Raw genomic sequence first — 10,996 nt, forward strand, 5'->3', positions numbered from 1 at the left:
GAGACCAACCCCCACCTCACTTCACCCTTCTCTCAGGGAGTTGTCAAGAGCCAGAAGGTCTCCCCTGAGCCTCCTTTGCTTCAGGCTCAACCCTACCAGGTCCCTCAGCGGCTCCTCAGCGCACTTGTGCTCCAGACCCTGCACCAGCTTTGTTGCCCTTCTCTGGACATGCTCCATTGACCTCAGCCCATTCCTTCAGCCTGTCCAGACCCTTCTGTGGAGCATCTTGACCCTCCTGCAGATCATCACTCCCACCTGACTTGGTATCAGATTTGTTGGTTTTTCAAAAAGCATATCATGCTAAAAACCACCTCTGCTACAGCAGGGTGGGTTCAGATTGTCGTATTCATACATACACACACCTGCTGTATCTATAGTAAAACCAGTATGCAGAACCATTCAATCAGTGGCAGTTAATTTTACAGAATGTGGATGAATTTTAGTGTGATTTGGGCCTCTACAGTTTTCCTAGGCTGATGGTTACTCTGTGGTAACCATCATAATCATGAAAAGGTAAAGCTGCAGATATAATCCAAGATGATGGGTTTGGGAATTCACCTGATTTATTTCCACTCTTGTATAAAATGCACAGATTGCTCTTTTAAGCATCTGAGTGGTTTAAGCTTAAGTAGAGAATTATGGAGGTCAGGTGACTTGTCGTCCCTCTTCCTGCCAGTCACTGTCCCAGGCTGTTGGTAAACACTGCCAATATTGACGATTAAAATATAAATAGCGATCGAATGGTTTTGTAGGGGTATTTATGAAGACTGGCCAATCTCACAAGGAAAATACTGAAAGGTTTCTAAGCGTCTTGAGTGAGTGTTGTTTTCAGGTATCTTTCTTTGTCAGTCATATTTAATATTCTATTAAAATTTCAATGACATTTCAGAAGAATAGCTTTTTAGATTTACTGCCGGCTGATTTTACCTTGGAATGAAGTAGTTGGGTGGCAGGTTTTTTGGTGTTATTTTGTATAGCAGCACGTTAAAAAACGTGATTATGCCAATAAAGGTTTTCATGGTTTCTTGTATTTACATATGGAAGTGGCAGCAGAATGCAGCTCAGTCTGTACTAAATTATTGGTTCAGCTGCAGAAATCAAGTTTTGTTACGTCTGACTAAACTTAAAAAACCTCTTTACATTTCACATTTATGCAAATAATTGCATCTTGAGCTGAGTAAAAGGAAAAGGCTTTTAGCGCCTGTTAGGGTCAAAATTCATCTTTTATAGTTTAAGAGGTTTTACTCTTGTCATTTGGGTGTTACTGAGTTTTTTCCTTCTTGGCGCCAATTCCCACATGTGCTCCATTGGGACAAAGTGGATCACAAAGTCGGGGCAGTGTCCGATGTGGTCCGTGCCCCAGACACACGGCCAGCACTGCTCTCATAGGGAGAATTGTGCCAAGACAGCCTTTTTAGTGACAGACTGACATCGTACCAAACTTCAAAAATACAATTTCATACTTAAAATTACAGCACTATCTAATTGCTGGCAAAAGAGTGTAGATTGGAGTTTTTACATAAACTTTTCTTTACTTTTTAGTGTATTAAAATTCCCAAAGCTGACCAGCCAGGTGAAGCGCACACATTTAACTTCTACATGTCAAATGTTGGCAAAGATAATCCTCAGGGAAGCTTTGACTGTGTCCAGCAAAAGGAATCAAGGTAAGTTTTACTTAACGTTTTCTTTCATGGCAAAGTTGAATAGAGTTGGTGTCTTTGAGCATACAGCGAACACCATTGAACAGCAAGCTCCTAGGGATAAGCTGCAGTACAAAATTAATGCCTGGCAATAGTGCAATTTCATGCTCATTGTAAATACTGGGTTTTAAACAGAATTCTTCTTGGTTTTTCTCTGGAGAAAGTCACCTTCTGAGTGCTTTCTCACCCCTTAGTGCTATTTGTAAAAGCGTTTGGAGCTCAGCATGGTCCAGCATGGTTTGGAGCTCAGCCCTATGTAAATATGATGGTGGCTGGCAGCATGGCAGCCTCAGCTTTTATAATGCCACATTCCCAGCAGTGTCGATGTAGTCCAGTGGTATTGAATACGTAGTTGTCCCATTTGATGAGCTGGGACATGGCAGGCGGAGGTTGTGTATTGATCTGGGGAGCTGATGGCAAACAGACACACGGACACACGTCTGCCAAAGGCACTGCTCAGCACGCTCTCGATCACCATAGAGCTGTTGCCCTCGATTTCAAACCAGAAATCTGTTGGCTTTTGGGAGCAATAAGAAAATGAGCTGCTTTAGTAGCTTCTTGCCCAAGGAGAGACCTCTCAGCATCCTCATGCTCCTCTTTCTCCCCTTGTGTTTGTCCTCTTCTACACAGTGAACACCCTCCACTGATGGGGTTGGCAAAAAGCCAGATGGTTTAGTGACAGAGCTGGGAGAGCCTGGAGCAGTGTGGGGTTTTAGTTTGGGGTTTTTATATTGTTAAACTGTATCCGGAAGCGGCCAGACCAAGCCGCAGGAGTGCCTGCCAGGGGTGAAAGGTCCTGTGTCCGCCCCTGGCTTCCTTCCTGAGCATGTCTGAGAGCACCTTTTTCTTTGGGAAGGAACATCTTCACTTGAATTAAACTGTGTTTTTTAAGTAAGATTAAACTAAAGCTGCTTTATCACTGAATAATTCTGAAGAGCATGACTAGGTAGTTGCAATGTGCCTTTACTAATCTTCTGCAAACTAACTCAGGCCAGCTTTCACCAGGTCCTTCGTAGCAAACTCCCAGTTCATGCCAAGTGCCTACAAAGTTAGTGCAAAGCTTGTGTGGTGTTACACACAGAGTCCCTGAAAACAGATCGAAGCATCAGGGACTTCTGCAGGGTGTCTGGTCTAATTGTGTGCTCAAGACAGGTCTAGTGTTAGAAGTGGCTCAGGTTTGAAAATGCCTGGACTGAGGAGGGGGATTTCACAGCATCCGGGTCACTGTTCCCATGAAAAAGTGCATAAAGGCAACGGGCTTTGGGTAAAAGCTGTGCTTTCGATGGCAGGAAGAATCCTTTCTTTCTGTTGTAAATGTGGTGATTTTGGAGAAGGATCAATCCATATCTGTAGGCTATGGACAGAACTGTAGCTGAATCATCTTGACATACTGGTCAGTGGCTTGGTCCAGCTCTGTGGCTTTCAGAAACAACGTGGTGAGCTGAGACATGATGGGTCAAGAATCTCTTCTTCAAGCCTTAATGGGGAGCTTTAAGGCGGTTGAAGTGTTTTGGTCAGATAAAGCCGGTGTCCTTCCTCAGATCAGAGCTGTTGCAATGGCAGGGACTGCCCAGCGTTCTCGTTACGAGCGGTGATACTTAGGCTATTTTAAATGAAGCGACACCTCCTGAAGCCCAATGCCCACCCTGACACCCTAGAGGAGATCTCCCCATCCTTCACCTGGTGCAGGGTTTGCTGAGTGTCCCTTCTCGCACGCAAATCCTCAGAGAAGCAGGTGGGTTGGCCACAAGCGCTCCAGCACTCTCCAATGAGGCAACAAGGAGGGCAGACGACTTTGAAAGCAAGATGAGGAGAAACCAAGGTGCAAGTCTCAAGGGGGTGGCTGGCTTGTCCTCCCCGAGCATTGGGCCACTGCTGGCCACCTTGGATGGAAGAGAGAAAACACGTGCTGAGCTGAGAGCCAGGCAACCAGTGGAAAGCCTCCGGGACAGGACCTGCCTGCCGTGAGAGTGCCAATATAGCTGCCGGAGTTGTCCCTGATGGTCCCTGCAGCAGTATTGGGTGCAGCCCCGACCCCTGCCCCGAGCCTGCCTCTCACGTCCAGTTACGTGAGGAGATGGTGATGACACCAAAAGGTAACACAGATCCAACGGAGATGTGAGGAGACAATTTTAAATATATTCGTGCCCTAGCTAGCTGTCAGACCTGGAAAACATTTTTCCTCGCCTGTAAAGACAGATTTTCAAGGTCCTGATACAACCACACTTCTAAACCTGAACTAGTGCTCGGGCTCAACCTGTTTCAATGTTTTTATAGTTCTGAAGCCTTGCAACTCAGTTGCCTGGGAGTAATACAGAATAAAATTACTGTATGTGCAACAAGCGATTCCTATCTGACGACCAGAGCGTGCATGACCCAGGCAGAAGAGGAGTCGCGCAATCGAAGTGCAAACGTTGTTAAACCTGGTGGACCATTTTTAGGTATGGTTGTATTTCATTCTTTACCAGCTGTCTGTAAGTTTTAAACTCAGTAATTCATCTTTTCAGCCTATTCCTGGGAAGGGGCCAGAGATCTCGGGTGTAGGCAGCTTGCCCCTGAGTTCCAGACTTGCAGTCTCCCGCTGCTGCACTTGGATATTGGCCTTTTTTTCCCTCCAGCCTTTCCTTGTTCCCGTATTGCTAGACTGTTGAGGTGAGGTCCTCAATGCATTTTACTGCCTCATGCACTGAAATACTCTGGTTTAGCAGCTAATAGTTCGGTTTTGTAACAGCACTTTTGAGTAACTAGATACTGTGCTAAACCATTAACCTTAATTTGTAATCTGAAAAAATTAACATTGAGGAAGCCTTGTTGACAAATTTGTAAACTTTATATGAGAAACTTTTCCCACTTGCTAATGCTAATGCTGATTAAATTGTTTTTTGTTTTATGTCTTGATGATTAATAAGCATCTGTTGCCACAAGACAATGCTGGGGTTTTTTTTTTTAAAAAAAGTTTAAGTAAGGAAATGTTGGCATCTTCCCCTGGATTTTCCACACATCACAAAGCATTTCGGTGGTCTCATTCATTCATAACCTGTTCTGAGTCCCATTTCCCCGAGGAGCCTGGAGCTGGCTGCAGATAGATGCAAGGTGAGCACCCGCCTTACAGGCACTCAGCGGGGCAGGCAGCGGTGGTCCTGCCATGGCAGCAAGCTCAGCCAGGTCCCTCCATCCTCATTAGGTAAAACAGGCTCTGATGAGGCTGTGGCTGCAGTTCTCCACCCGCACGGACATCCCTGACACTGATGGTGCAGCACTTGCTCTGCCCCAGCGAACTGAGGAGAGCTTTAAGCCAGCGTGGTCATGGCTTTTTCGAAATAGAGAGCTAAGTGTGTGTGGCCTTGACCTGAGGGAGCTCAGCACCAATTGATACCAGGACGTGGAGTTGGAGATGCTTCCCCTGTGTGATCTGAACTGCTCCTTAACAGCAGAGGGAGAGGAGCCACTCCCATATATTTCAAAACTTCTCATTGGGGAAGTTCTGTTTTACGTGTATTGTGATGATGATGATGATCTGTATTGTGATGTGATGTGATGTGATGTGATGTGATGTGATGTGATGTGATGTGATGTGATGTGATGTGATGTGATGTGATGTGATGTGATGTGATGTGATGTGATGATGTGATGTGATGATCACGCAGTGTGATCTGCTTGAGTCTCAGTGGTGGTTTAAAGAGACTATTTAACAAGAAAGTGACTATTTAACATGAAATCAATGGGGTCTGAAGCCTGACAGTAGGACAGTTATGGTATTTGGGGGTACTTTTGTATCAGACCGGCATGGAGGAAGCTCAGACAGGAGAGGTCCATTGCCAGTAGGACACCAGGGTGACTTGGCAATATGCTTCACGCAGTACCAGTTAGGAACTGGGGCTGTTAATGCTTGGTTCTATTATCAGTTACTGGTTTTCAAGTGATTCAGAGACATGATCTCGGGAGGTGTTTTCTTTGAATGCTCCTCACACTGTCAGCTGTGCCATGGGTTTGTGTATCTGCATTGAATTGAACTTGTCAATACGTCTGTGATGTGTTCAGGAACCAACAGGCAAGTGCATGCTGTTCTAAAAATGTAGTTGTGAGTGTTTGTGCGATGAGGTTTGTTCTTGAACACCAGAGGGGTAAGTCCAGGGTGGAAAGATTGGAAAGGTTTGGCCTCCACGGCCAAATGCAAACCAGTTTGTGCTGTTCCTGCGGACAAGCAATACCTGAGCCCAGCTCAGTCTCTGGATGTCTGAGAGAAGAGAGCGAGCTCCAGCTTTTCTCCCCGATAGGCTTTAAGTCACTCTCATGTACCACACCAGAGTGGTTGGTTTCAGAAAACTCCTTGGTTTGTGTCACGTCCTCTGTTGGATGGCAAACAGCATTTGCTGCAATGATTTCCTGCCATACTCTGATAAATGGGTTTTTTTCTGACCAGTAGCAAATGATCTTTAAAAACAGAGAGCAGAGGTGTTTGGGTCTTTTTCTGGAGAGCAGATTCAGGTGGGGTGGTGTTATTTTTAAATTCTGGATGCATCGCTTGTCAATACTTGCATTGTTCCTCCAGTTGAGAAACTGTCTTTTTGTAGAGTTTCACCCAAAATGCTGTGCAGGCCATGGTTTAAAACTGCTGGCCTTGGCCCCAAGAGCTGCCAAACTTTTGTTGCATTGTTTCTGACAAATTTTAGCTTATTTAATAAGAGAGGAACATTTCAGCTTAAAACGTGCTGTAACTTCAGGTAAACTGAGTGATTACCCCCAGGCGCTGGTCATGTCTCTAAGCAGTGATGCATCAACTGTGTGGTCTTGATCTCCCTGGACATTCGTGTGGAGTCTTTTAATTCTGTGGAAGGCCTTTGCGTCACAACTGAGAGTACTCTTCTGTCTGATTTGGGGTATTCAGTGCTTGAGCTTATGAACTAGAAAAAAAATAAAAGCCGATCTGTAGAAATAATCAGTTCCACTCATTTACCAGCTTTTAAAAATACTGACTATTTCTTTATTAACGCCTGGCATTCTTTATTAACTCCTTGCATTCTTACAGATCTTGAAATGTGAACTAAGTACAGCTTTTAGAGTTTTTCTGGCTTGATAAATCCTTTTAAATCAACTTTCTTTTCTTCTCCCAGCCTTCCATTTCACTGATTTTTTTTTTTTTTTTTTTTTTTTCTTTTTTTACCCCTTTTTTAGGAAAAAAAGAAAAGGTTAAAAAAACACCACATTCTTCCCCCAGCCTTCCATTTCCCTGATTTTTTTTTTTTTTTTTTTTTTTGCTTTTTTTACCCCTGTTTTAGGAAGAAAAGTACAGGTTAAAAGACCACCACAAAGCATTCCAGATGTTGCACCTGTGAGGAAGAGATCGACACCCATGAACCCTGCAAACATCGTACGGAGAATCCACATGCACAATCCTGTTTCTCAGCGATCATACAGGGACAGGATTGTTCATTTACTGGCACTGAGGAACTACAAGAAACCCGAGTTACTTGCTCGCTTGCACAGAGATGGCGTCAGCCAAAAGGACAAGAATTCTTTTGGTATTATCCTTCATCAGGTGAGACCGCAGAGTTTGTGACAACAATTTTTTTCCTCCTACTCTTCTTTTAATCATAATTTTGAGCTGTGTTACTCCAGTGTTTACATTAGAAAATAACAAACAACTTGTTTTTCAGTAAAATTTATACAGATGCCCCAAACCGCAAGTCATTGTGAGGAAAGAAAGATTAGAAAATTCGGGGAAGTGTTTTTGTTTTGCTAGAGTGGCAGGCAATAATGAATTATTTCTAGCTTTGTTGCTCCTAGTCTCTTCTGTTTTCCATCTCTTTGACTTGGGCTGCTCCACTGGGAAACACTGCCCATGCATTCTCTCGACTGGGTGAAATAGTTGGTTGTAGTATTGAACGTTTCTTGTGATGGGTTTGTGAGGAGAAAAGGTTGGTAATGGCACAGGTTAACGTCTGTTTGAGCGCAGCTGATGGCCTGTCACGGGTCCTTGGCATCTCTTGGGATCAGGTAGAACTGCTGTCCAGGGAAGGGTGTTCCAGGCAAAGCACGGGTGAAAACGGTGATGATCGGGTTTTGAGCAGAGTGCAGCTTCATTACCGTGTGGGTTCTGTCTTTACCTTCTTTGAAACCCGTTTTTATTCAGTAGTGTTTCCAGTGCCCCATTGAGTTCAGTCCCGCTTGTGTTTCTTTATCATCTCCATCACAATTATTGGTGATCTGTCATGTTGTGCAGGTGAGACTTTCCAGCTCGCTGTTCAAGAGTCACTAATTTTCTACTAAAACTGTTCAGAAAAGGCTTCTTAAAGCATTGTCGGGTGCAGTGGCTCCTTCCTTCCGTTTAAATACTTCTGTACCCATCGACTGTGGCCGACCTGTGCCTGTCGTACTCTGTAAAGTAGGAATATTTCCTGTTTATCTGGGGAAAAAATTGGTTTGGAACTTATTGAAGTGAGTGAAATCCAACATTTGTATGGGTTTGTTTGATCCTATGCTGAATTTTAAAACCTCCTTCCGTGACTATGGGAAGCATTGTTGCTTTGTTTGCCCAGTACCAAGGCAGGTTTTTCCACCCCAAAGACACATGCAGTGTAACCAGAGCCATGTTCTTACATACAGATTGAAGTGCTCAACTTATGCTGTAAGTTGTTGCTAAAATTCCAACAGCTCCGCTCCCAGAAGGGTGAAAGGTGCAGAAGTTTTCTGCTATCCCACCATGCTGGGCAATGCTGAAGGAGACTTCCTTGGAGTGTGGTTCCTGTGTACTGGTTTGCATTCAGAAATGGGGACACCCTGAAAAGCCTTGCTCACCTTTTTCTGAGCTTCATAACAAGGTTTTTGTCTACAAATCTAAAATGGTCAGCCTGCACTTGCTGAGCTCTGATACGTGCAGATCTGCCTTTCGTAGAGTGCAGCTGTAATTCTGTTTTCAGCCGGTGAATTACTGCTTCAGCGTGGCTTTGTTTCTTTGGGGGGTTTTTAAGCTGGGGACAGACAGACATGTCCACAGACATGGATTAGCAGTATCAGTGAAGCATGTTTTGCAGGAAAAAAAACAGGCAAAGCTGCAAGAAGTGGTGGTGGTGTGCTGGGTTACTCAGCATTTGGTATCAGGCGAATTGATGGAGATGGTTTTTCTTTGAGGTTTTCTCTGAAACTCTAACCAGGTGTCAAGTCTAACCCAGTGATGTACCCTTTAGGCGTCCATGGACTCAGATTTTTACCATCTCATTGTAACTGTGCCTAGTTTGTGTTTTTCTTCTGTAAGGTGTAAACCCGTGTTATTGTCAAAGGGATCATAACCTTCTCGTGACAGTCATGAACCCTGTATCTGTGAATTGAAGAGTGCATCTGGGCCTGTTCACCTCTCCTTAAGCATTTTAGCACTATATCTTGTTTTCAAGATATAATTTGTTAAGTGTGAGTACAGTTAAAATCAGTAAAACTTTGACATGCCTTGAAACTAGCAGGGTAGATGAGTTGTCCATCTCTGTATTGAAAGGAGAAGGTTTGGTGCTGGGTAGGTGATGGCCTGGAACTGCTCAGTGGAACATTATAGGTTCTTGTGTCTCAGGCACTTGAGGAAAAACAGAAATTCTGTTTACGGCAAATGACACCACACTGCGGTCATGAATGTGACGGTGGAACACACGCACTGTTCCAGACACGGTCTGTGCTCGGCCATCGCAGTGTGGCTGCCTAAGACAGAAGAACAACGGGTGTCCTCCTGAAGAGGAGCAACTTCAGTTTGTACATGGAGATGGCGTTCTTCAGTGCTGAAAAAGGGAAAGAAAATAAAAATTAAAACCACGAGGCCTCTCCATGTATTTCCTGGACTGAAGATTCAAAGTTTTGGCCTAGTTTGCCTTGATTCTCAATGCTGTGTGAAAGACAAGAGGCCAGATTTCTGGTGCAGAGAGGGGTTTTCATAGAGGATGTTTCGAATATGCTCACAGCAGTTTGGGATTCTCTTACGTCCCAATTTCTGGGGACACATTTGTTGGCCACATTTGTTAAAACCAGTGCTCATTCCATGAGACCTACATTGATGGTCATGTCTAAAAAAACATGGAAAGATGGTGCGCGAAGTAGTGTTCAGCTTTGGTTTAGCTTTGCAGCACCAACCTTATCTGTGTAGTTTTAGGTGTAATGAACATTTAGGTGTAATGAACATTTAGGTGTAATGAACATTTATTTTCTTAAATGTTCTGCCTGTAGGTAGCCAGCCTGAATCCAAAGGATAACAGTTACAGTCTGAAGGATTCTGTATTTAAAGACATTCAGAAAGATTGGCCTGGATACAGTGAAATAGATAAACAGTCATTGGAGTTAATACTTTCTAGGTAAGTTCAGTCTCTAGGGGAAGGAAAACATCTATTTAAAAGAGCTTTTTTTCTGGGAAATGAATATCTGTCTGCCCTGTGATGAAAGAACTGTGACATACACCTCTTTGCCTTGTAACCTTAAATGTTGGGTCCTCGTTACAGAAAATTAAATGCATCTCAGAATGCCACCAGCACCAGTTCACAGCCTCCTGAGACTTCTAATAAAGATGCTCCATCAACTTCTGAGGTACTTTGTGATTTTTTTTTTTACATTATTTACAGTGTGTTAAGATTTATCAGACTTTTTATTGGTTTAAAATCTGCAATGTGAATCACTAATAATGTCTTTAACATGAAAAAACAAAGCGTTTATTTCTAATTGGATTTTTTTCTTTTTAAAGGTGATTGTCAAAGACTGTGACTTACAGTCAGGTAGCTTTAAGGCCTGCTACACTTAGTGTTCTGTATTTTAGAATGTTTATTAAAATATTCAGAAAAAGTAAGCAATTCCTGTCTGCACAGTGTCCTGCCAATACATCTGGGTCTCTTGACAGAGGGGTTGTTCCTCCCCAGGGTCAGGCTTGCCCTCGTTGAACCTCATTCGGTTTCTCACCACCTAACTCTTAGTTGGTACCTAAACAATATGGACCTGACCTCTTTCTCCCAAAGCCTTTTAGTTGGAGAAGAACTTGTTAAATCATAACATTAGAAGCTAAGAATGAACTAAACCATGCGGTGTTTCCTCATTTGATGGCTATTTTAAATAAGAAAGATGTGTTTTCAACGGTTGCCTGTTCAGAAATCCTCCTTCTTCAGAGCAGGAGCAAAACTTAATTCTGATCATGTTTTAATTTTTTTTATTATTATTATTATTACAAAAACAGCTTTTGAGTGTCAGTTATATGAATCTTCTGAACAAGAAGCAGAGGATATCTCGCCTGACCAGTCGAGTCCAGTGGTTGGTCACTGGCCGCTCCCTTCCCT

General features: G+C 43.5%; 1 protein-coding gene across 1 annotated transcript in view; it reads left to right on the forward strand.

The window, feature by feature from the left end:
- Nucleotides 1–1,542: 1,542 nt before the first annotated feature.
- Nucleotides 1,543–10,996, forward strand: part of ELL2 (elongation factor, RNA polymerase II, 2) — a gene marked incomplete at its 5' end in the record, with an annotated part of 17,943 nt that continues 8,489 nt past the window's right edge. The window contains 6 exons of the mRNA XM_010131368.1: nucleotides 1,543–1,664; nucleotides 3,978–4,141; nucleotides 6,980–7,239; nucleotides 9,906–10,030; nucleotides 10,175–10,255; nucleotides 10,887–10,970. Coding sequence (XP_010129670.1) covers nucleotides 1,543–1,664; nucleotides 3,978–4,141; nucleotides 6,980–7,239; nucleotides 9,906–10,030; nucleotides 10,175–10,255; nucleotides 10,887–10,970 — 836 coding nt within the window. The remainder of the gene's footprint in view (nucleotides 1,665–3,977; nucleotides 4,142–6,979; nucleotides 7,240–9,905; nucleotides 10,031–10,174; nucleotides 10,256–10,886; nucleotides 10,971–10,996) is intronic.

The sequence above is a fragment of the Buceros rhinoceros genome, unplaced genomic scaffold (assembly GCF_000710305.1).
Source record: "Buceros rhinoceros silvestris isolate BGI_N320 unplaced genomic scaffold, ASM71030v1 scaffold242, whole genome shotgun sequence".
NCBI classification, from domain to species: Eukaryota; Metazoa; Chordata; class Aves; order Bucerotiformes; family Bucerotidae; genus Buceros; species Buceros rhinoceros.